This window comes from Pezoporus flaviventris, unplaced genomic scaffold (genome assembly GCF_033815535.1).
Source record: "Pezoporus flaviventris isolate CSIRO_AGI_PZ_B2104156 unplaced genomic scaffold, CSIRO_AGI_Pfla_v1 ptg000105l, whole genome shotgun sequence".
Lineage (NCBI taxonomy): Eukaryota > Metazoa > Chordata > Aves > Psittaciformes > Psittacidae > Pezoporus > Pezoporus flaviventris.
This window is the reverse complement of record NW_026892653.1, coordinates 1127617-1153836: the sequence shown is the minus strand read 5'-3', so window position 1 is coordinate 1153836 and position 26220 is coordinate 1127617. Positions and strand designations below refer to the sequence as shown.

The 26220-nt window shown below is 44.2% G+C and overlaps 1 protein-coding gene across 1 annotated transcript in view; it reads right to left on the bottom strand.

The window, feature by feature from the left end:
• SLC7A5 (solute carrier family 7 member 5) overlaps positions 1-20781 on the bottom strand; it is a 36835-nt gene extending 16054 nt beyond the window's left edge. Inside the window, exons 1-2 of the mRNA XM_061477393.1 lie at positions 19850-20781; positions 6575-6700 (exon numbers count right to left, since the gene is read on the bottom strand). Of these exons, the coding sequence (XP_061333377.1) occupies positions 6575-6700; positions 19850-20450 (727 nt within the window). The 5' untranslated portion in view covers positions 20451-20781. The remainder of the gene's footprint in view (positions 1-6574; positions 6701-19849) is intronic.
• Positions 20782-26220: the final 5439 nt, after the last annotated feature.

The following is a 26220-nucleotide window of genomic DNA, read 5'->3' as shown; positions in this document are numbered from 1 at the left end:
GACTGCACAGACACACATCAGGCACGAGCGACTGCAACCGAATACTTTAAAGACAGTGGACTTGGCAGTGCTGGGTTAACAGTTAGACTTGATGATCTTAAAGGTGTTTTCCAGTCTGAACAATTCTACGTCAGAGAGACAGGATCCAAACAGAGATGCAAAGCAGTAAATACCAAAGCCTTAGCTGCTCTCTAGTTAGGTATGTCTGCATTGCTGGGTTAGCCACGCTTGGAAAAATAAGAAGCCAACAGAATTTCTCGTGTCAGCTGCCTTAAAACCACAGAGCCCACAACAGTGGTGAGCAGTGTTCCCTATGGCGTGCTCGAGGTGCATTCCACAGCCTCCAGTTCAATGCACCTACCTTGACCCAGCTTCGCATTTGGCAGTTCACTCACAATACTGAAAATGAGCAGCATGCTACAACCCACAACTCCCTGGATAAAGCTTTTCAGATGTCAAGGCACATTTCCACCCCAGCCACGAGCCTCCATCCTCAGTGTTAAACAAACAGCTCTCATCACCCTTAAAGGTCTGCGTACAGAGCCACTGCAACTCACAGTGACCATAACAAGAAGCAGAGGGTCACCAACAGACCACTTCTGTACGTTGTTGTTATTAAATACACTTTATTTACTTCTGCACAGGCAACCCTGCACTTGCAAAATGCAAGAGGCTCAGGAGGCTGAACTCTATCCTGGAGTCTGTAATTGCCAAAAGCTTTCTGGGCAGAGAGGGCAAGAAAAGAGTTGTCTCAGCAGAAATGAACCACTGCTGACTCCAAACCAGAGCAGGCAAGCTGCATAGCACACTAATCTGCCATGCCCACCTGGCCTCAGCATCTGCATCCACCTTTGGCTGGAACAGAAATCAAAGATTAGAGAGTGAGAGGCCCATAAAACATGATTGTGTGGTATCAACCCTCCAGCATTAAGATGCCTGATTAATCTCCAGCATGTGGTTGATGTGATTTAGAGGTGCAGGATGCTGGCAGCTTTCCCAGCTTCTTTGTTCATGCTCTCCTTTGGTACAGTCTTCCACTCTCCATGTGCTCCCTGAAGAAGAGGGTGAGTAAGTGAAGCACAATAACTTTCCTTTGCAGTTTACTGCTGGAAAAACACTTTATAGTGGCATTTCTGAATGCCAGCGTAACAAGAAACAGCATGGGCAGCCGGAGGGCACGCTTTCCTTGCAATCCTTCGTGCACAAGCTTCAGCCCCAACTTGCACGGACGCACTCAAAAGCTTGAGGGACATTTACTACCCATAGGCTTCGTCTCCTGTCTGCCAAAGGGGATTTACAGTGCGAGTTAGTCATGGGCTATGGCTGGGTGAACACCCTTTGGGTTTGGCTTTGGGCTCCAAACTCTTCTCAGACACCTACAATTCCACCTCCAGTTGCTTCTTGTGCCCCATGTTGCATTCTAGAGCCAGTCGCCTGGGTGAGCTGGCTCCTCCAAGCACAGACACCATTGCAATGGCTACTCAGCTGCACAAACCCACACAGGGTGTGCAATGGCATTGCTGTATCTACCTTAGCAAAGCAGCAGATCACTGACACGGCAGGAAATAAAAAAACCCAAATCAACTGAAAGCAAACTGCTGAACATCGACCCGTTGATCAGGTTCCCTCTGGGGTGAGATTACACCAGGTCAAAGAAGAACTTGTGGCAGATTTCTTCAGCTATGCCAAATCCTCATTCATCTCAGGATGGCCAAGCAGGATTAAATGTAGGTAGGAGAGAATTCAGACAATGACCACTCCTGTTTTCTCTCAGTATCTGTGTGCCATTGTGCTTTCAGACCTGAGGGAGCCTGATACTTGTGAAATCAAGCTTTCCTGCTGTGTCAGCAGGACCCCTCCAGGGCAGCCCTGCCCTCCCCACACTGACAGGTCTATCCTGCCTTTGCTGCTTGCAGAGCTCATCCGCTCAGCCCCTGGGTCTCGCTTCAGATCTGGCTCAAGGGGGGGTTTTGGGGCATCCAACTGGCAGCAGAGATGAGAATCTGGGAGGAAAGGAAGGGCGAGTGAACTCCCCCTCCCTCAGGTCTTTCTTAACCACAGGATTTTTCACCAAAAAAAAGGCAGAAAAATTGCACAGGAAACAAGCAAAACAAACCAAAACCTCAACAAAGACAGAGTCCAAATGGGTGTTTTCCAGCAGAAAGCAGAGATGCAATAAACTGAAGCAGCACCCAGATGTGCACAGAGCCCCATGGCGGAGATGCTGCCTCCCACCTGGAGAACTTAAATGCTATTTGTAGGAGGGTTCACAGACATGCCAAGCACATGCCAATGACTAAAGGTTTGAATCCTCATTTTGGTACTTTCAGAAACCCTCCTGTGTAGAGCTCCTAACTTCCCAGCCACAAGTACACCTCTAAATACCCTTTCACAAAGAGCAAACGATGCTGGGATGGGGGTGTCAGGGCTGGCTGAGATTGCACACATCTACTGAAGACAAATGAAACAAAACCATGACTAAACCAAAACCTCCTTGCCTTGCCTAAGCTCTCCACGGTAAATGTCTGGAGTTAAAACTGCCCAGTGTGTCCTTAGTTCACCCCATGCTCATTCAGCAGATGCTGGTCCCTGACAAGCCCAATGAAAGGAGTTAAGAGAGAATAATGCTGCTGCCACCCAACAGGCACTCGAAGTGCCACAGATGAGAAATGTAAGATCAGACACTGGGCGTTAAGAGGGAAAAGGGACAATAAGTTCCATAAAAATAATTCGATAAAACAAGTGTTAAATTCTATTTCCCCAAGTCCCAAATGCCCAATTCTTATTATTTTTTTAAGCAGAACTGCTGGTGAGGAATCACAGCACTGCAGCACTCTCCAAACACAGAGCAGCCAGGAACAGCACCTCGCTGCTTATGCTGCACATGAATGTTTAAGAAACACTAGGACAGCAACCACAGAATAGAATACAGCTGAAACACATCTGTGATATGGATTTTCTTAGGTTTTTTTTTGACATCAAACCTTTCCTGAACTCCCTCACATGTAAAATGCATGAGCGTGTCCTTAAAGATTAGCATCTTTTTTAGCCACTTCACACCTAGGTTAGTTTTGAAGACATTAGGAGGTGCAGGGTGATGGGGTATGAAAAGCACAGCTGCAGATGTAATCACAGTCCTCTTCTGTCACACCCAGCACAGAAAACACCCCTTAAACCTGCACAGTCACTATCCAAGCCACTCTGATCCCAGTTATCCCACTCACCAGGTCAAGAATACGGCCAAAAAATACCTAGAGGTGACAGCAATTTGAACCAAATTAGAATTAGAACCAATTCAAATTAGAATTTGAACCAAGTAGAACTAAAAATAAGCTTAGTTTTTACAACACTGGAGCAAAGTAATCCTGATCCTGGCTATGCTGTAAGTTGTTTATTCTATTTAAGTGTTACAGCCTGTGAGCTGTCCAGTTGGGGGTCCACCTATAAGGTTTTACACACCAATAAACCAAGCCCAGACACAACTTTTAAAGCAAGCCCCACAACAGCTTTTAGAAGTGTTAACTTTTCATTGGTAAAATAACTGCATGAGCTATACTGAGTCTACTTTCAAACAGTTGAAACGCTGTCTAAGTAAGAAACCAACTTCATCCCTCCTTTTGAAGTAGCACGAAAGGAGTGATGTAAAACAGCTGTCCACAGAAAGATCACAGGGACACCCTATTTTCTGTGTGGTCATATTGCCACATATTTCTTTGTCTTGAGATGTTACTGCTTTTCTGAAAATAATGAAAATATTCAGGGAAAGCATAAAAAGGGGAAGAAAAAAAAGCCAGAAGCTGAAGGCAGGAGGTCAGCACACAGGAGGTCATACTTCTGAGAAGTCTCAAACGCTTCCACATCTGAGCAAGAAACTTGGTGTTGCTCCTCTCTTTATGGAGACTGCAAACATAAACCAGCAATGGGACAGCAACCAGTAGAGCAAGTTAAGCAGCGCTGCTCAGGCACTATCTGGAGCCTCACAGGAAAACACAACCCCATCACCACTGAAACTGCAGTCCCAGACAATAAACTTGGATGGTATTTCACACCAGTAATAGCTGCTGGCTTGCAATGAATGGTGGTAAGAGCCTTCAGTGGTATAATAGAAAACAAGGGCCCAGAGAGGAGTGGCAAAGGCATGGCACTTTGTATGGGCTCACCCATATCCTCAGAGGTTAAACAGGCTTTTAAAAGCAAGTTACCCATCTAAAACCTCAGTACTTTTAACAGACTTACAGTATTTCACCTGGTGAAGACGCAGCAACTCTGTACTGTGCTACTAATGCACAGCACAGCCTCAGAGAGCACGGATAGAGTGGCATCCAGATGCTCCAGATTTATTCCCTGCTCCAGGGCAGGTTTGACTCACTTAAACACTTCCCGAGAGAAGTTATTAACCTGTTCTTGTGAATCTCCAGTGAGACAGCCTCTCTGCACCATCCACCTGAGCCCTGCATTACAGTTAGAAGTGTTTTTTCTAATGAGTAATCTAAATTTCCCTTGTCTCACAGCTTGCACCCATCATTTCTTGTCTCAACACAGATGGAGAACAGTGCAGCGCTTTCCCATTTTCAGTATGTTTTAATGAATGCCAGTGTGCTTTCCTTGAAGAAAAAAAGACAGTCTCTTGATGTATTCCTGCTGCATAAGCTATGAGTTACCTGGCATGATTTAAACAAAAATGGAGGAAGTTGCAAAATGTAGGTGGAAACTAAAGAAGGGTGTATGGAAGGAGCTTGTATGTTCTTAAGGACTTATGAGAGAGCTTGCAGCTTCCATAAGGAGGTTAATAAAATCCATGTTGGACCACCAGCAGGTAGCGTGCTGTAAAACAGGAACTCAGACAAGCAGTAGCGTGCCACCTAGGACAAGGTGTAAACATGGGCTTTGAGAGGAGCATCCTCTGTAGATCCCAAGGTTCCCACTCTGATCCAGTTTGCTTTGTACTGTGTCTTGTGTGCATGGACAGGAAGTAGAGGTCTTTACCTTTAAATGTTACCATTCAACTACTGCTTTTGATCCTATTACCTTTCACTCTGTTTGAAGTGTCCGGGTAGTTTAACAGGAAAGTAAATGTCACATGAAATTACCTGTACTTAAAGATGGGCACATTTGTACCTCTCCACACCTACAAAAACCTGATGCTGTAACAGGCTTCATAGGAGGTAAAAAGCTTCTGAGATAAAGAGTGTAGGATGGGTATTTTTGAACACAAAGACAGAAACCTCTGACTGGTTACAGATACAAGTCAGTGGAAATACCTCGTATTTTACACCTGGGCAGAAAGTGATTCACCCTCCACAAAAGGGCAAAAGAACAGTACAGAGGGAGGGAAGGTGATTCTGAAGATGCAAATTAAGGTTATCATCTGCAAACAAAAAGTAATTGTAAAAACACTTAAGGGAAGATGTTAAAGAACTAACAGAGATTTATATTTATTCTTTTCCTTCTAAGGGAGAAAGAAAAAGTTCAGCAAGCCAGCCTGGGGAGCTGCAAAGAGGAAGGAGGTATATTTTGTGATAAGGCTCAAACAATGCTCCTGTTGAGCACGGGCACTGAGCTGGAAGAAAATAAAACCTCTGATAAAGCAAGAAATTCTGCAAAGACAGCACTGGCTCCCATAGCTGACACAGGAATGAAAAAGACCCACATGCACACACAAACATACACACACACACTTGCCAGTACAGAGAGACAGGACTATCTGCAGGCTTTTATGCACGTTTAACAATTAGGGCCTGTAGTGCTCCCCCAGAAGAGTTTATTTTCACAAAAGTTGTACAAAAAAAAGCACAGTTAAATGCTTATTTGTGAGGATTAGTTAATCAGATGGGTTTGGAACAGATGGGAATCAGATGGGTTTGAGAGAATTTTAAGTGTGCACGAAGAAAACAAGCACCAGAAAATTTGCTTTATCTCCCCACTTTTATCTTCTTTTTTAGATGCTACTTGACAGATACGTGCGCTGGTGGCAGCTGAGGGCCCTAACATCACTGTTCATCACACAGTTTCTGCAGCCTTGCCTGATCCTTGTGTAACCCTATGGACTCAAACAAGTTATTCCATACATGAGCAAGAGAAACATGCAGGGATATTTTGTGAAAAGAATTAAAACTACTGGGGGTTGGTTTGCACATGCAGATAATTTTCTACTCGGAAATGGCCCTGACCATGGCACTGGTTACAGATAAGATTTCCCAGAGCAAGTGCCACCATTTTCATTCCCTGTAGACTTGGCAGCTCTGGCATCTCAAAGGGAGAGGCCACACAGTGACTGCAGCAAGTGGAAAGGACCTTGGGTTGTATCTGTTGGGTGCCTGCAGCGTGAAACCAAGCATAACTTCAGTAAGGTAGATATGAAATTTCACAAATAAAGTGTATGAAAGCACTTAGCCATTTGCAAAGCACAAGCTGGAAATATCACCCCAGCATGAAAGAGGACAAAAGACATTTGTAAAGCACGTCTGCTAGCTCTGAAATGCTTGGGTTCGGACTCTGGGGCTTTATCCCTAATTCCCAGGTTCTTCTTTAACTGCATACCACCTTCAAGAGGAAAAGGGAACCACATACTTACCCTTTGCAAGCTGCACGAAGCCAAGAATGATGATGAGAGCCAGCGCCAGCAGCTTTGCCGCAGCAAAGGCATCCTGAACACGAGTGGCAGCTTTCACGCTGTAACAGTTCACTGCTGTGAGGAGCACTGAGGGAAGCAGGCAAGAAAAGACAGGTCAGTTTTCAATGAAACACTTAAAACACAAAACAAATCATCACAGACTCACAGAAAACCAGGTTGGAAAGGACTTCAAGGACCAAACCTTTCTACACAAAACTAGGTCTAGCCTAGACTACATCCAGTACCACGTCCAGCTGAATCTCTGAAGTGCCCAGAGTTGATGAATCCACCACTTCCCTGGGCATTTAAGTTTTGCTAAAGCTTAAGCAAACACAAAAAGTCTCTTCCTAAAATAGAAACTTTTAAAGGCAAGGTTCTGCAGCCACACACTTCCCTATTCTGTCTCCTGTTTTGAGACAGCAGCTGGTTTGAACAGTATCCTTGGGACAAGGAGCTGCCCTGCTGCACTGGGAAGAACACTTCTGAGGGCATGTAAATACAAGTGCTTGCTGCAACCATTATCATTGGCTGCAGTCCCTGTTAAGTCGACCCAATTTAACGCTGCTATTGTGTGGAAACACCATAGTGTCAGGACAAGCTTCCAGAACTGGTATATAGTTATTTGTGTAACAATAGCACCTAAAAGGCTATTGAAGGTGTAAACATGAAGGAGGAGATGTCCCTGTCCTGACCCATTCTGCAAGCTGCGGGACATGGGTCAGTGGCACAGACTGAAAGAGAAGCCGGATCTAAGGCAACCCTCATCCTCTGGTTGGCTTGCTGGACCAGTGGGGCCCAGGATGGTTGCACAGGATTTCAGGGATGCTCACAGGGCTGCACACCACAGCGATGGAAGACAGGGCTGCACAGAGCAGAATAGTGCCATGGTTCACGTCTGCTCCGACTGCTCTCCTACACGATCATGCTACCTTCCCACGCACTGCCAAGCAGCTCCTGCTACCTACACATTACTCAATGAAGCCTTATTTCCTACCTTTTCTGGCCTTGTTCCCCCATCACCCTCCTCTGTTATCACCCGCTCCTGCCACTATTCAGTGTGACAGTCCTACCAGGACAGGGCTTGTCTAAAGCCATGAAGCTGCTGACTGGCCAAGTTTCACCTGCTTCAGAGGAAACAGTGGCTAAACCCTTAATGCTCTTCCAAATCACTTACTATTTTCATGCCCTGCTCTCTCCCTGCTTCCCAGAGACTGTTGCTTGTTATAGAGACAAGCAAATGTCACAGCGAGAATGACAGTGCCCCACGTGCTGGATGCCTTCCCCTCCTCTCCGTCTCCCTTGCACCCCTCGCTGCCTCCACGCCAGCTTGCACAGCCCCTGGAGCTGCTCGGGGAGGAGCTGATCTCAACCCTTCTTCTGGAGCTGGAGGCTTTTCCCTGTGGGATCGTCTCCAAGCTGGCCTCTGCCCTTGTGCAAAGGCTGCTTCCCACATCCTGCAGCGTATTTTCACAGGACCCAGCTGCCTCGACCAGAGCCAAACGGCTGCTCCCCAAAATACTCAGTCTGGACGCTGATCACACTCTCCTGAGGCTACGGGCTATATCTGCACTCACAGCTTAAAGCCCAGAGAATGGGATGTAGATATCTCAGCCCTAACAGAACTCCCAGAGATATGACTGGGCTCAAGCAGCACCTTTGTCAGGTCACCACTCTCTTCCTCCAGGGGATTGCTGGTGGACACTCTGGCCTGTTCCTGTGGAGCTGAGGTGCACGGGGTGCTCAGAACAGAGTGGGAAGGTGATGGGTAAAGGTGGGAGGCAGAAATACCTGCAGTCATATGGCCTGATTACTGCCCAGCAAGACACCCGGGGCTTTAAGACCCTCAATACATGCTGAGCATCACAGGGGAAACCACAATACATCCCTACTCAGAAGCAAGGTTACCTCCAACTACACACCCGAATCCAGCTATCACACACATTCACATGAAGGATGCAGGCACCAGCACACCATGCATTCACCACCTCCCCTCTGACATGAGATGGCTGCATGGGATCAGCAGTGCCTTTGCTCTCCAGCTTCCATCAGGACCATGCACCAGAGCTGCTCACATCCCATCAGCCTGGAGCAAAGCTGCGTTCCCACAGCCTCATACCCTGCCTCCCAGCAAGGGCACAATAAACTGCAGACTGGGAAATAAAACCATGGGAGGAGGAAGGAGTATTGGGCTTTTAAGAGGGTCTTACTGGCTCACTGCCACCCCGCATCCTGCCCTGCCCGTGGAAGCAATTGCATTGGTAAGAGTTCAGGGAAACACAGCACACATCCCACGCCAGAGCTGGGAATAGCATTCCTGAGACATATGAGCACAGGCAGGCTCAGAAGCACCCATAGGCAGGCTTCAGAGAACTCGGTCTTCAGGGACCACAGTATCTGGGTCCGATCACAATGATCAGACTTCCTGTTTTTGCTGGGTGACAGGACTTGCCGGTGATGCAAAGCAGGAGTCACCAGGAAGCAGTGACACACAGGCAAGAAGAGAGACGAGTTGCATCATTCATTCAGAGGGATGTGAAAGCCTGCTACAGCCACAGCAGGACAGCAATACCCATCACGCTGAGAGGATTTAAACGTCCATCTAAAGATCAGCTAAAGGCTGCCTGTGAGGGATCTTCAGGCAGAGAAGAGCAAAGCCAGTCCCAGTGCAGCAGACTGCACATCTCAGAATGCAGTGCCTGCTTTCAGGATCATTGGCTACATGGCCCCCCCCTTTACCCCTGGGATCTGGTGTCATCTCAATATAAGAGCATTTAAAGTTCTGAGAATGAAAGAGAAGTCTTTGCAAAGAAAAGCATGCGATCCAATACATCCCACAAGAATGAAAGCCACAAGTAAATAAGAAACTTCAGATTCACCTTTTTTAATATATCATGCCTTTCAAGCTACTTTGGGAGTGTCTGGGTATTTGAAGCAGGTGAAACCGAAATGACCAAGAGCTGTTTCTAATGGGAAGCATACCCCTGTACCACACGTGCTCCTGCACAGGTCATCATGGCCTTTAGGTGACCTGCTTCAGCACCCAGCCAAAAGCAAACAGTGAAGACCCGTGCCAACAAACCTGCCACACCACCACCCACAGACGTAAAGCCATGTCCCTGGGTCCCCCCACGCTGTGCTGCTTGTGGGAGATAAGGTGCATCTCCTTAGAAAGATGTAACATGCCCAGGCTTGGAAGCTCTTCAGCATCAAGCAGGCCAGCACTATCTGCGGTTTGCAGGGTCACAGCTCCGACACCTGGCAGCAAGATTGTGATATATCTGCCTCCAACCAGCATGCTAAAAGGAACACTGTCCAGACACACAGGGGAGGAGAAAACAGAAATTAGCAAGGTCAACTTACAGCATGTCTGTGCCACAGGGGAGGAGGTGAAGGGGAGAGAAGAAAACACAGTTAAATACCACTAAAGCACAGATCACAATTCATCTACTAAAAGCATCTCTATAATGAATCCTAATGGGGAGGACAGGGAGGGAACCGAGGAGCCAGGATTCACTTCAACCAGTGATTATGCTAAAAATAAAACTCTCCTTGTTTACAGAGGGATATTTAAAGGATGAGCTAACGTATCTAAAAGCACACTTCTCCCATTAGTGAAGACAGCCCTTAGAGGTGTGACAGTGACATTCCCTTCCCCATTTAGGCATTCTGTTTCTTTGACAATAGCTGCTTCAGCCTCCACTTTAAATACTGACATTCTCGGGGCTGTTTTTCATGTTCTGGTTCTGTACAGAGTCTGCTGGACGGGCCATAGGAAGGCAGTGCTGCACATAAAAGGCAAAAGCTTTCCACTCAGCCCTAGACTGAAAAGCAATGACAGCGTCTGTATTCAGCCCTTAAAAATACATTGGTGCCACATAAATGGGCTTTGTAAATACATAAAATAACTTAGGGACAGAGACTGAACAGGGCTGAGAGCTTCTTCCACGTCAGTCGTAATTCAGATCCTTCCAAGTGACAATCTCAGCTTTGCTTTTCCTACCACGTAATAATATTTGTCTTTCCTAAAGGAGTGTGGTGGAGTTACTACACTTAAATGCTTTTTCCTACAGACACCAAGATGAAAAAACACACCGAGTACTTTTTCAATAAAATTCCAAGACAAATTCCAGTGGCTGCTTCCCAGGAGACCAGAGGGCTTGGGTTTCGTAAAGCAGAGTTTTATTCCTTTGATCCGAGATGCTATCCCATGAAGCAGGGGCTGTGGGAGTCCTCCTGGCACGGCTCCCTTTACCTCAGATGAACTGCTCCACATGAACAACAGGGGAAAGCTGGATAGCCACAGCTTTGCTATGAATCAGGGCCATGATACAAAGCAGGGAAATATCAGCACTGCCCTAATTTCTGCAGCACCTTTTGTAAAGCTACAGCCAGTAGCCATAGTCAGAAGCCGGCTATGCAGCAAATCAGACCTCTAGCATGACCTGTTGGGGCCATTCTTGGGAATCATTCTAGGAACAAGGACTTCAGCATGACCTGATGTGACACTGCCTGTCTGATCCAGCAGCCCCTCTGCAAAGGCTTTGTATAATTGGGGTAACAGGAGCTACAAAGCAGCAGTGACTGCAGATGTACAAAGGGGTACACCCGTTTATCTTCCAGAAGCAGGGAGGATGCTGGGTTTTGACTGCTGAAGAGAGAACATGCTCACAGAGTGCTGTTAACTCTTTCATTTCCTCTGGTGACTGCTCTAGCCAACTGAGGGTGAGCATCATTTCAAGATACTCAAGCCACAGGGGAAGCCACAGGCTTTCAAAGAGAATTTTTGGCTTTCCAAAGACAACAACAGGTCCAGCTTCAATTATTTACTATGTCCTCGTAGTTCCAGCTGGCTTCAGGCATGTCACATAACCTGTTCCCCTGGCATTCACCTGCACAGTGTGATAATTTCCCCGTTACTGATAGGAACCAAGGATAAACAGACTAACACAATATAGAACCTTGCCCTGCCACAATTCACATTTTATGGGCACATTCCTTTGAACTCAAGTTCCAAGACCACTCCCAAACATGGTTTCTAAATGACAAGAGGAGCAAATCCCTACCAAGCACAGAAAGGTATCATAACAGTCCCTACACAGAACAAGTCCATCATAAACACACTCTGTCTACAAAGGAAAGGCAGGATACCGTAAACTTGCCCTGTGGGCATGTGGTTCTGCCCAAAGCAAATAGTACGCGAATGGAGCCCTAATACAAGTAAACTGGGGTTTGGCATTTATGATGCAAGAGTCTTGGCAATGATCCTACAGAAAAAGGCAGGGCTGCAGCTTTCCTGGAGTGGCCATGGATCAGAGATGGAGTAAAGACAGTGCTCAGGGAGGCTTTGTTTGGAAAAGGAAAAACACAAGCAGGCAATCCACACAGCTCTGCATAGTCATCCTGATTCAGAGGGGAAGACAGGATCCAAGCCCAACACCACATGTAACTTGCTGATGGAGTGATGGGAGTTTGCTCAATCCGAGATCTTTAGCAGTTTTTCAGGTGAAACATTTCTGAAATGAGGGTAGGAATTCTTGAACTACTGGCACAGCTGCATTCATGCTGAGTGCGAGGTTACATATGTTGAGAGCCTTGTGCAATGACACTTTTGTCCTTTAGTCTATCTCCTGTAGGTTTCCCTGGTCTTGAGCAGTAGTGCTTCCTACATAGTTCAGTATACACCTCTACAACAAGGATAAATGTGTGTAAGTACTGTACTTTAAAGAAGTAAGCTTAAATTGGTGCAAGGTAGCCATGGATCCCTATTTGTTGTATTACAGACCAGAATGAAAATGCATTGTAGCATAGGGAATTTGTGGAAAAAAAGGGGAAGAATAAAACGAAATCCTCCACCTCAGCTTCCCGACAAGAAAACAGGGACTGTGACACTGCCCAAACACAGATAGAGGATATACCATTAAATGATTCCTATTTCTAGCTCATGCATTTCCAAAGCACTTAGCCCTCTCAATTGTAAGACGATGCTTCCATTTACCATCTGCCACTGGATGATGCTGCTCTCCTTTTCACTATTACTCACAGAACAGCTCTCAGTTCCTTTCAATTTCCCAATCCTACAGGAAAGACTGCTCCTTTCACTCTTTATAAAGTACGGATGATAGATAGGAGTTTTCTCTTGACGGCACAAGCAGGTTTCACAGAGAGGCAAGCTGAATCCATGGGCACCAAGAAACAAACCGCAGAGATGGCTGATATGCTTTACAGGGAACTGCTGCCTAAGCTCAAAGAGGCTAGACTAAACTAAAAAGGTTACACTGAAAATAGTTACTCCACATAGCACAAACAAGGAATTACGATTTACTGACTACAGTGATTTAAACCAATGGGAAAATCAATGCCTTAACTATCCACTAAGGCAAAAAACCCCACTTTACATTCAGGTGGCTGTGATGCTACAGTGTCTTTCAATAGTCTCAGATGTCTGTTTCTAATTGCACAGCCTAGCATGAGACATACAGAGAAGGACACAGACAGAAAAAGGCTGGGGAAATTTCAGCCTGACAGGAATTGAGTGAAGACTCATGCCCTGAAAGGTCGTACACAGAAAAAACAGAGGGAGACACTCTGCAGCTATTTTTTCAAGGACAATCCCCTGGAGAAACTTAACAGACAAGGCAATGAGTCTGTAGAAGGGAAACACTCAGTGGCACATGAAGCTGTTGGGAAGGAGCACTTGGACCCAGAGCAAATGCATCTATATTATAAATCAACTTATAATAACAAATATACCTGGCAACAGCTTACAGTTTCCTTTTTATTCTTCTTTTGCAGACAACAGTGCTGAGGAATTGGTGAATGAGAGCATCAACAAACAACAGGTAAAAGGAGAAGGCAAAGGGTTGCCCTACCACTAGAGCTTAAGACCCACACCCTAACTGAGACCAGGGGCTCTGGGTGCCTCCAACACACGGCTGCAGACACCCTGAGTGGGTCACAGCTCCATCTCTTTGTTGGCTTGCTGTTCCAGGAAGCCCCTGGTGCTGAAACCAGCTCGGAGCTGGGAGCCAGAGGAGTCAGTGACTGCAAAGTGGAACGACGGTGATATTTCCCCATGTATCACTGCTCTCAGAAGCATCCACACCCTTGCGTTTACAGAATTCTGCAAGAATAAATTAACAAGCACTTACTTGCCACCTCTCTCTCCAGAGCTGTGCCAACCACTGCAGCACAAGTTGGGGCCAAAAGGCAAAACAAGGACTGCCCAGAGGAAGAGCTCATTAAAGAATTCCATTGCCGGCAGATATTGCAGAGCCTGGATCTCAAGCCTACATAAATGCACCCATCACTTTGGTACCTAGGTTCTGTAGTAACAGTGACACAGTTTACACTAGTCAAACTGTGTGATATGTGAACTTATTAGCAAAAAGAATTTATTTTACTACTATGAAGAATTATCAATGTTAGAGGAGCTAACTCCCAGGTAGTGGGTAGGAGTTACTAATCTGTCGCCTTAGAAAGAAGCTTGTGTTTTCACTGTCAATGTTTCTAGATTACATGACGCAGCAATTCTGCAAGACAAGTCATTCTGCCATAAGAAGACAAAGTAAATATAGACTGCAATAGAAGAAAGAGATCTCTTTCTTCAGCTCCCAGCAAATTTAAAGGACCCCATGACTATCACAAGCTAAACATCTTTCCCACCATGTCCCCTTATACGAAATTCCAGACAGTTTTAGTCTGAATCACGCCACCTCTGCCATGCAGAATTCAGCTCTGTTTGCTCGTCGGCACGAAGCTGCTTTCTCGTCCATTACGTTTGATCTCTTGGCCACATTCGACACTGGGACTATGCGACTACTTGAATACTTGAAATACCTAGTGATGCTGGGTTGAATTAAACTGACCATGGAGAGTTTCTTTGAAAAAGCCTTCCCAATTTGCTCATGTCAGAAGAGAAAGACTCTGAAAGATCTCAGTGGTAATTTAGTCATTCAAATACAATGAAATTTAATGAGACATTTGTTGTGAGAGCCAAGAGAAGGGTGCCAAGAAATGCAGTACTTGCTTGTGGTTCAAATGTCCTCCAAATCTTTATCCATTTCAGAGGAGTCCTGCTAGTGTCAGAGCTGTTTTCATTAATGCTACTCTAATTAAATGCGGATTTAAAACAACAACTTCAGTCTTTCAACATTAGCCATACAGCAGGGATTCTATAAAGACCCCTTCTTTCCACTCTGATTCAGCTTAATCACTTAATCCACCTTTCTGGAGGAGAAAAAACAAAAAACCCAAACATCATCAAAGCTTCACACCTTGCTTGCCCTGGCAGATTAATTCCAAGTCGCAACGCTGCAGAATAAACCCATCTTAAACAGACAAGAATAAGATGTATCTTGTGTTGGCCTTGCTTACCATCTAACGCCTGATGAGTTGAAAATCTACCTGTAGCTTCACTTGAAACAGCTGGTCAAACAACCAAACTTGTCATATTTAAAGCAAAACCCTAATACCAAATAAAGACGTTCCTACTTTCAACATAGACAATTTATAGCTGAAACGCTGACACCAAATATTCACTTATGGGCTACAGCTATGATCTGACAAGCACTCCAGGCATCTGCTTGTACACTTTTGCCAATCCCTGGATTGAATACCATTCTCCTCCTTGAACTCACAATTTCCTCAGGGGGGTGTCAGGCACTTACACATCTCTATGACATGGACAGCTATTAAATATGACTCAACTCTACACTGACTGCTACTAATTCTTCCACTATTAGTCTGTTCATAGCAAAAGAGACAAATGTGCTTGTTTTACTGCAACTTTACGCTTGCAGCAGGAGTGCCCAAAATATTTCAGAAGCAGCAAAGGAAGTCTAAAGACATATTAAAGAAGATTAAAATACTGCTGCTTTGGAAGTAGCAGATATCGCTGCAGCAATATTGGGGTTATTAGTGCCAGATTAGCATATATAATTAACAACTGAGAAAAGGCTTCAGAAGCTAACAGTCAAATCACTGATATGACATTGAAGATCAAAAGTAAAAATACATGCAAGTGGCAGGGTTTTATGGTGCAGATAATATTGTCAAGAAATAAGTAAATTATAATCTGTTAGGTAGCACACAGGGGGTGTGTCGCAGGCTGTGTGTAAGGATGTGCGTAGAAGAACAGTTCAGGCACTTGTAAAACACTGAGCAAGAACCTCCTCATGTCTGGAAGCAGCATTACCCCCCTCCCATCTCCCTTATCTACAGAAAATTTATTGTACCACAATTCAGAGATGTTTAACATGTAGGAAATCTGCAAATTAACAGGTGGTTATAAGGAACAGGCATGTTACCTTTTAATGGGCAATTTGAAATTTTCCTTCCTTCTCTAGGACATACACTCTGTATTAGGCTGTGCTCTGGAATATTTTTATGATTTTTTCTTAAGATTTATCAGTTTGAATTAAAAAAACATTAACACACAAGTGGCAGCCAGCTGTGAAAGAGAATCTGACCCACTTGCACTGTAAGACATCAGGGATGCACTCTCAACTGGCTGTTGTTCCTCATCACTGCTCAGGCCACTACCTGGACACTGTCTCTTCAATGGGAAAAAAAAGACTACAGGGTTAAACAGTTTTACACGATGCTTCTGCTATCTGAAGATGGTCCTGCGTATCAACAAGTTCTTCCAAAACTACACTTGCCACCTAAATATCCTGATAAAGTATGTATTTTTTAATTCAAAGACAAAATGAACTGTAGAAAACTGCAGAAAAAAGATACAAGTAAGCTGGAAGTGCAGTGAGTGTACTTTTCACTGTGATGCTTTCTCAAGACGAAAAAAGTGGAGACAGGTGGATTCTTATTTATCTACGTAGCCTTGAATGTGCACCTGAGACACTGGGTACAGAATCCTTAGTAGTTTAATTCTTTGTCATGTGCAAAGAACTACTGATATGGTAATGCAGACATCATCAAAAATGCTATGTCAGGACCAAGTAACCGCTCCTCCACCACCTACTGAATTTACAAAACTGGTTTAGATTAAATCATATTTTGGGGAATTCAAATTATTGTTCTGTTTTCATGCATATAGAAGAATACTCAGTTTCACAAACTAGTTTTTTTCTGTTCAAAAATGCTTGGATACCAGGTGCACTTTGTGTTTGCTTTTGCGTTTATGATTTTTCAGTTTTGAAAGTATCAGCCCTCCAATCTCTCAGCTAAAATAACATGCTCAAATTTATGAGTTACCCAAGTAACCCAGAGCCTGAAAAGTATTAAGGCAGATTACCTGTGAATTCTTACAGCTAGGGAGCACTGGCTGTTCTGTGGTGAACAGCAACAAGCAACTTGACCAATCTTGCTGCAGTAAGACTTCCCTGTAGAGAATTCCCATGCTTGTATTTGGCAACCATAATATGCATTCATGTTGTCTTATGGAAGGAGTAGTCTTGCATACCAACTGTCTGTAGATTACAATCTTGATTTCAGAAAATACCGATTTGTAGTTAAAGTCTACTTACCACCCACGCTGTTTTCCTCAGCACCTTAAGGGGAACAGAATTCCTTACACCAACTATTTCTTCTTTCTTTCAAGACTGTGATTTATTTAGATTATCTTAATGTCTAGGAATTCCATTTCTATACTTCATGGTGGCAAATACTGAACAACACATTATTTATTGATCTGTTCGACACCAGTAACACTGGAAATGGAAACAAGTAACTTCTGTCATTTCTCTTACTAGAAACCACACAGCCAATTGCATTTTACATGGAAATACAAACTGAGGAGAATATAGCTGGTACTGTTCTAGATGACTGGGTTTTGGCTGTAGGTCAACTGTATTCCAGCCCAGAGCCCCAGATTCCCCTGTTGCTTCCTGAACTGTTCTTGTCTTTGAGATAACTTATTAATGGATGAGCATATGCACAAATAGGTCATTTTCCGTACCCTAGGGCTCTAGAAAAACTGTAAGTATCTCACTGGATAGGAGTGTGTTTGCAACAACCATGTAACAAAGCTGCTTGTTAGCCCATTGAAGTTTCGTGTGACTCGCTAAGTCCTTGGACCAGCTTTACTTCATTTATTGTTCCTAGCTCATGATGTGGTTTTGGCACCAGACAGTTGAAAAGCTAAGTCCAGAAATCAAAGTTACAGAAAACTAACTTGCTGAAGGCAAGGCCTGATGAACCAACCTTTTGTAGCAAAGCACACAAACAAGAACTTAACCCAAAGCATAAACAAAATAGCAGCCAGCGGTGCAGGGGAGAGTAAAGTTTAAAGAAGAAACACATGGAAATGAAGCAGATTTCCAAAACTGGCAATTCTTTCTTTGGGTTTTCAAGATAAAGGCTCAAGAACAAATCCCACTTCAGGAAGCCTACTAATTGCAAGCAAAAGAAAGTTGGAGACGCATTACTTATTGGAGTGGGAATGAGCCGCGGCATCAAGAAATCTCATGCTGCAATCTGCCCTGCCAGTGAACACATCCCGCCACAGGCAGGTCTGTTTTACCCCTGTATTTGTCTTCTGAGCAGCAAAATGAGAACAGGGAGACCTCATCCTACCTATTTTGGGAAAGATCCAGAAGATGAAAAGTACCTTAATATTACAAATGTGTTCTCAAAGGCTTTGTCAACTACAGTATGTTCAGCAAAACTTTGATCTAAAGCAGTGACAAAGTCCATCTAATCAATGCTCTAATTCCATTAGCTTCTCAGCAAAAAATGTGAATGCCACGTGCATGGATGCCCCTTTTCTCCATGCCACTGAGGAAACCATATTGCAGACTGGCAGGAAAGCTCTAAAACCAGATTTTTCATAAGTTGTTGCCTGAGGCAAGAAACCAATCAGCAGAACTATAGTTGGATGACTGTGTTTCCTTAATAAACTTTGATTAAAACTTGCCTGGAAAGTCCACATGCCTGTCTACTTGCCCTAACCTTCCTGAAAATTGATTTAGGGAATAGGGAAGTTTTCATCTTGCCCAAAGAAAGTACAGTTTGCTGCCCTACCTTTTATTATCTTACTCTGTCTACTAGCTGGCCATATAATGTATCTACCAAAGACTCAGGGGGTTTGTGTATGAAGACATTTACAGACAATCTATCTTCACATAACAACCATGTGCTGCAGCTTTTGAATGCCTGTGATCCTCAGAGGATGAAGGAATCTAACACAATGTCCCCTTGGACAGCACGAACAAACAACTTCCCACACTACCTCAAAAAACCCGAAAGATTACCAGACTGTAACTTCATACACCAAATATATGTTGCATAAAGCCCTCACAAAAAAATTACATCTTTTCCCAATATACATCTTTCCAATGGCACAAAGAACTAACAGTGGAGTACAACATGGACTAGATAGGAAATGAGGGAAGAAAGGCAGAAAATGGTCTTGCATTTAAAGGATGAAGAATTTGGATGGGGTGACACTGCAATAACGGAAGGAACAGAAAATGAGGCTTCAGTGACAAAACTGCAGACCTCAAAGTACCAGAAATACGATAAAAACTGCAGCAGTCGAGATTATCTGTGTGTCACGGCAGATATCAGTGGTCCTAAACGCATCACAGCATGACTGAACTTCTCCACAAGGCAAATTCTCATGAGATAGAACACTTGCTAGCAAAAAAACACCAACAAAACAGGTTTTAAGCATGGTATCAGTGCACATACAGCCGAGAATCATCTAATCTCACAACTGGTGCTGAAAACAGCCCGGCACAGCAGCACAGGCCACGTTCAGCACCAGCTGCTCACGACAGATAATTTCCCAACTGCACGTTATCCTCACCTACCTCTACATATAAATGCCCATCCTGGTTTCCGCAGCACCTCAGCACTGTGGTGATGAAAGGGGATTTATTTTACCCTGCATCAACACATTCCCAAGGGACAGCATGAGGAATCCCGTGCCAGAACACAGTCAAAATGCGTGCTGCATTTATCACACACTGCTCAGTGCATTCAGAGGGATCAGATTGGTTTGCCAGCCTGTAACTGGTATTTTGGACATTTTTTACTTAATTTATTTGGGATGGGAACGTATTTCCTACTCACGCTGTTCCAAAACAGCCCCCCCCTCCCCTCCCCCCCAAAAAAAAAGAACAGCAGGAAGCCAGTGTAGTGCAGAAGAGATTGTTCATCTCCTACAAAGTGATGTGCTTAAAGGCAGCTGGCTGTTCCGGCAGACTTATGGGGGAAGGCAATGGTGAGCACAGATCCACGTGGGGCAGGCAGGACAGCAGAGGGTCTGCGGGTACTTACAGACACAGAGACAGGCCACCAACTTGGCAGCCTCGTCGGGCACAGGGCAGGTGGGGAAGACGGGCTTGAGTAGGTAGGTGGCGAAGACCAGAGCCACGATGTACTGCGATGAGGGCCGGATGATGAGCAGCTCTATCCAGAGCTTGAGGAAAGCGGGCAGGGAGCCGTACACCTCCAGCATGTAGGCATAGTCCCCGCCGGACTTGGTGATGGTGGTGCCTAGCTCAGCATAGCAGAGGGCACCCACGATGGAGAAGGCCCCGCAGACGGCCCACACCACCAGCGACAGCCCCGGCGAGCCGGCCTCCCGCAGCACGCCGGTGGGGGTGACGAAGATGCCGGAGCCGATGATGGTGCCTACGATGATGGCCACGCCGTTGAGCAGCGTGATGGAGCGCTGCAGGGTCACCCCCTCGCCCTCAGCCGAAGCGCATGGCGAGGGCGAGCGGGCGCAGCCGTTCTCTTGCGCCCCGCCGTCCGCCGCCTCCAGCATCTTCTCCATCACTTGCTTCTCCTCTTGCTGCGCCAGCGAGGAGGCCGAGCCCGCCGGGCTCCTCTTCTTCACCGCGCTGTTGCTGCTGTTGCCGCCGCTGCCCGACATGGCGGCACGGTGCAGAACGCGGACCGGAGACGGGCGGCAGAGCGAGACGCGGAGCGGGTGGCGGAGCGGCGCGGCGCTCCGCCGGCACCATGCAGCCGCCCCTTTTGTTCCGGTGGCGGTGGGCGGCGTGCGCTGTGAACCTCCCGCCTAGGCGGGGAGCGGGGACCGGCCGCCTTTCCGGGAGGAGGAGAAGGAGGAGAGGGAGGAGAAAGGGAGGTGTTGCAGCTTGCGCGGGCAGCCGCGGGGTTCGTTCTCCCCAAGTGACCAAAGAAGCGTGGCGAGGCCAAAGCGCTTCTCCCTCTTTCCTCATCCCCCAGCGCTGCGGTTCCTCGCTATCAGAAGGAGGTTTGTGACCGCTCCTTCTCCTGCCCAGACTGGGCTGTGTGCTCCTATGAAGGAGAACGGTCTGTGCATGTGTAAACCTAAAATACAGCAAAATCCATGTTTCCCCATTACCACGCTGTCAGCCCCACCTGATTTCAGTGCACTTGCTGTACTCCCTCCTCTTGTACACAATCACAGGCCAAGGCACTGTCACTGCATCATCTGCATTTCTGCAGACACTGCAGAAATCCGCCTGTCATTTCGGACACCGAGGTCACAAAGGAGATAAATACAAATAAATAAATTCACCAATCTGCCAAGCAGGCAAAAGAACTTATATTGCACTACCTCAAGTGAAGGCAGAGGGTTTGCATCCAAGGAGACTTAACTGGATGCTTCACAGTAGTGCCTAAGGAGCCAATCCCTTAGCAAATTTCAACTCCTTGTCCTTGTGGGATTCAGGGGCTAAAGGCTGGAAGCCCTGATTCTCAGTGATTGTTCCCAGTGAGAGGTAGAAGTGGTACCTTGGAGGAGGAGTGTCTCAGCAAGTGGTTAGTTGGTGTCACACAAGTTGCGCCCAAGCTCTGGAGCCCAAGGCTGGTGTGTCCATCCTCCCTGGACCATCCTCTTCCCTGCAAGCCTCAGACATGCTTCAGTACTGACAGCACGGTGTGTTTCCTGCAAGATACCTTGGAGAAATGCACGATATACATTCTGGGGAAAGACTGAGCATTTTAGCAACATTTTCAGGTACCTGGCCCTGGTAATTGGCATCAAGACCACTGCCAACCATGACAGGGACCTCTGAAGCGCTGATCAGAACCTGACACCTGGTGGCTGGTAGCCCCAACAGCCCAGAGGCCCGAAGCTGCTCACTGCTTCTCTGGTTATATCAGCACCCGTACTGTGGAAGAAAGCTTAAGACAAAAATTACCTTTGCATAGAGCACGTTTTTTCCGATTTTTAGGGAGATAAATGGGATTCTGAAGAGATTACAAAGACTATGGCAATAAATTAAAAAAAAAAAAAAAATGCAAAAACTCTTCATCACACCATTTTCCCAAAGTCTTCTTTTAGCTTGCAAGCTTAACATTAGCCTTAACACAGAGGCAGGACAGCTGTAACCTAACCCGATTATTTCTCAATGTAAGATTTACCAACATTTACTTGTTACTGTATTTCATACTTTATCCTAGGGAAAAGGTTCATAGGACCATAAAAACTGGACAAAAAAAAAACACCAAAAAAAAAACCCACCCCAAAAAATGCAACCCCAGGTACCTACCCATATCCAGGATATGGACAGGATTGGAACGAAAATATGATGTATGCTTCAGAGATTTTAGGATGAATGCTCAAACTTTTATAGTTGGGTGAACAAAATTGTTCAATGGATTTACCTCACTAGCCCTCTACACGAAGTTCTTCCCATAAGGCAAACTAACCGTTTGAGGATTGGCATTTTACACCTCATAGTAACCTAATTTACAGAGCTTTGCATTAACTTTCCCAAGAATGGGACCAAGTGACCTTTTTCTTCCTGCATCCAGTTCCTCTGAAAGGGAGTTTCTTAACAGACTGACAATTAAGAATTTGCAGGCTTCAGTCTCAGTTTTGCCACCATTTCCACCTGGAAATTCTGAGGTAAGTAGCAGTGGAGCAGCAGCCACTGAACTTCCATATTTGAAGTCAACCACATACTTGACTGTCTTGCAAATTAATCCATCGGCGTTAATTCTGCAACCGTTTCTTCATTTGTACTACTAAGGAAATACAGCCACGGTGTTAGGGTGTGTTCACATAGTGCTTTGTATCTTCAAAGCACTTCACAAATGCTAAGTATTATTATTTGTTCTAACCATGAACATTAACTCTCTTCAGGCCCCCAAGTTATTCTGCAGCATCTTTGAAGACTATTGGATTATACAATCAGTTCTCCATATGCTAATACTCAGGCACTTCAAGTTTGTCACATCAAAAAGAAAGCAGGAAAGAATTATTTGTCAGAAAGACAAATAATTGCCAGTATCAGAAGTAAATTGGCCATTTGTTAGAAGTAATGTGAATGTTCTTAACCATTTATCAGAAAGCTGCCTTAATCAAAATTAAGACAGCCTGCTGGAACCAAATAACCCATTTCTTTACCAAACGTCTCAGCTATACTAATACTAGCACTTACAAGGTTTTTTGTTGAGTGCATGGGAAGAGAAGGAAGCTTTTAGAATCCTTAAATAGCAATAAAAGTGGAGCTGGCCTCACTATTAATCTGTGCCGCTCTTTTTTTGATACTGAAATGGCTTTGCCTATCACAAAATGTTCCAAACAGCACGGTTTGGGAGGCCATATATAATAGTATTGTCTACAATTATTTCAGGAGGGAGTTTCCTAACCAGGAATGTAATCTACTTTTCCCATCAAAATAAGTGAAAACATATTTGAATGAATTCAGCTAAGCATTTCCATAGGATAACTAGACTTCAAGCATGGCTGAGCAGCGAGACAGACCACACTCATTTCACCTGATTAGCCAATCCTTATCACTGAAAGTAACTTATTTTACTCAAAGGTTTTGAGGGGGTTATTTGCCAAAATGCTTGTAGCCACAATCACTAAAAATGAAACTACACACATCAAATCAATGCTTAGTTTTATCAAGACTGATCAGACAACAGAAAAAGGAGCTTAGTTGACAGGTCGGGTTTAATGATCAGTGGCAAATGAATGAGTTCAGCAAATATCCTCAAAATCCGGAATGCCATTTTAGATGGCATGCTGCATCTGGCTGAATGTAAGAAATAATTAAATATGCTCCCATCAGTACAGCGGCAACAGAGGGGTCATTGTTCTTTCATTCCAATTATAATACAGTTCAGCAGAGTCTTTCAGAGCTTTTAAGTATCACAGTGTCTGACATCTGATTAGACTCCACTCCTAATGAACCAGTTCATTCTCAGGGGGAATTGTATTATTTTCTTGACAGAAAATCTACTTTTTAATTTGGAGATCTTAATTACACAACGAGATGCAGGCACAGGTTTCTCTTGTGTTTTTTATTGCACAGTTGCACACTAATGTAACAGTTCAAAATCCAGCAGCTACAAGTTTCTTTACATCAGGTAAAAACTAAGGGAAAAGACCTGTATCCTAAGAGAACAAAAAGCATTCCTTACATATGTCATCTGCAAAGGCAATTATTTTAGTAAATTATGATTAGTCAGGTAACATACATTACAATACACAATGTAATAACTGCCACGAAAACAAGGTGCATACAGAAAAAAGCAAAGATGTACCAAGAAATACAAGTTAAGACATTCAAAATTAAGGTATGCACATTTCAAAGCAAATATATTAACTATGAAGTTGAGCAGAAAAAGGGACCCTTCCTCAAAAGTAAGCCGTGTGGGATTCCAGTGCTGTAAACCCCAGTATATTTTCATGAGATCAAAGCAATCTCTGTTTCTACAGCTTCCAGAGCCAGAAGACAACTCTCCTGTCAGACTTGCAGTAAAAATATCAAAGCAAGCCATTCATAACAAAAAAAGCCTGGTCAGGTATACCTGGTGGTATAACTGTGTTTCACTGTGTGAAAATTCCAGAATATTAAATGGATTAAACATTCAGTGTTAAAATTCTGGAATGGAGGAACATGGATTAAATATTCAAGTGTTTAATCAGAAGTCACTAAGAATGAGACTTCTGATAAGAATGACATTGAACAGAAAGGCAGCTGGAAATCAGGCCAACAGAGAGGCATATCTGCACTGAAAAACCTTCTACTGCCTTTTCAGTAAGCTGTCCTCAAAACTCTGTTATATTCCTTAATTCCTAGCACTTCTTGCCACAGGAATGTCCCTCAGACAGTACTGAGTAACTATGAAGTGACTACTATGCAAGGACAAGTACATATATGTGCTTTGACCCTTTCATATTGTACCATCTAAAAGAGCTGGGAGATGCCTGTGCAGACACCTTTCAGAGATTAACTTAATTTTGCAAAATCATTACAAATATTAGCTCCAGTCCAACAACCAAATCAGTATCCCTTCCAGGCAACTGAGAGAGTAAGTCGAAAGAACGCTATACCATCTCATGTGCAGGCACATATAATTCTTGCAGTTAATTTGCTGGGCAAATACAATCATTGTATAAATGAACATAAAAGCTAAAAAAAAAAAAACAAAAAACAAAACCAAAACCAAACAACAACAAAAAAAAAAGACTCTAAACACAGCAAAATAATTGTAACAGAAAATCCCTGTAAAGCTTATTTTTGTAGCACAGTAAATGTTTTTTCTAGGTTGTCCCTGTATTCAGGTATTTGTGTTGAAACTGAAATTGATTTATGTCAGTATACTCAGATGTGATTTTCTCTAACTATGTATGGAGAACAGCTTATCAACTGCATGACTGGATAATGCACCTATTCTCAAAAAAAAAAAATCCACAATAGTTTAAAAGCAAATCTCTATGAGAATTTTAAACAGATCACTGAAAACAGACTGTTCTACATCATCTGTGATGGATGCATGGTGGTGAGGATGTTAAAAAGATTTACACACCTAGGAAAACAATTTAATTCAGTGGAACAAACCTAACTATTGAGAACTCAGTTGGGTATGAGCAAACCACAGCATTAACAAGCATTAAACATTCACACTGTAGCAGTTCCCTAAGAACAAAGTATGTATTTTGTATCTGCATATGCTAAGAAAGTGATGCTAACCACTGAAACAAGCTCAGCGGATAAAAGGTACAGAAAAACTTTGGAAATTACCAAGGCAACTAAAAACTTTTGAGCAATTGCATGAAGTTTTTTAAGACCCATTCATGTATGACAGGGATATTGATGCAGGCTACCTACAGCTAGCTTAGGGCTGCTGAGTCACCTGCATTTTTAAATGTGAAAGCAACATTAAGATGTCTTCACATTACAGTTTTTCTAACTGCTAATAATGAGTAGCAAAAAATCTCACAGATAGACAAGATATATGCCAGCTCTGAATCACTGCCATATTTTTATAGGATCCTCCTCAGAAAAACATTTGCAGGAACAGCGATGAAGAAAAAAACCTCAAGCTTAGCAATGTCTAGAATATGTACGTTCAGGAAGAAAGTAAAAGAATTCTTTCCATACTGGCAGAGCTGTAAATATCCCTTCCAAAATTATTTTGGAACCTATCATTCTCTGACAAAACCATCACTGATGTGATTCATCAGACAAGGAACATAGTAAAAAGTCTGATGATGCCAAAGACTGTATAGTTCAACCATTTGGTACAGATGGTGTAGTTTGACAAGAGTTAAGACAAGATGGTAAGGTTCAACTAAGAGTAAGGGCTTGCAAGGGGTAATGAAACTGAAGGTACACTGCACAGTAAATACAAATTGGAATAGAAGGGAGATTTTCTTACATTTACCATGTAGAGTCAGTCTAAAGATAAGT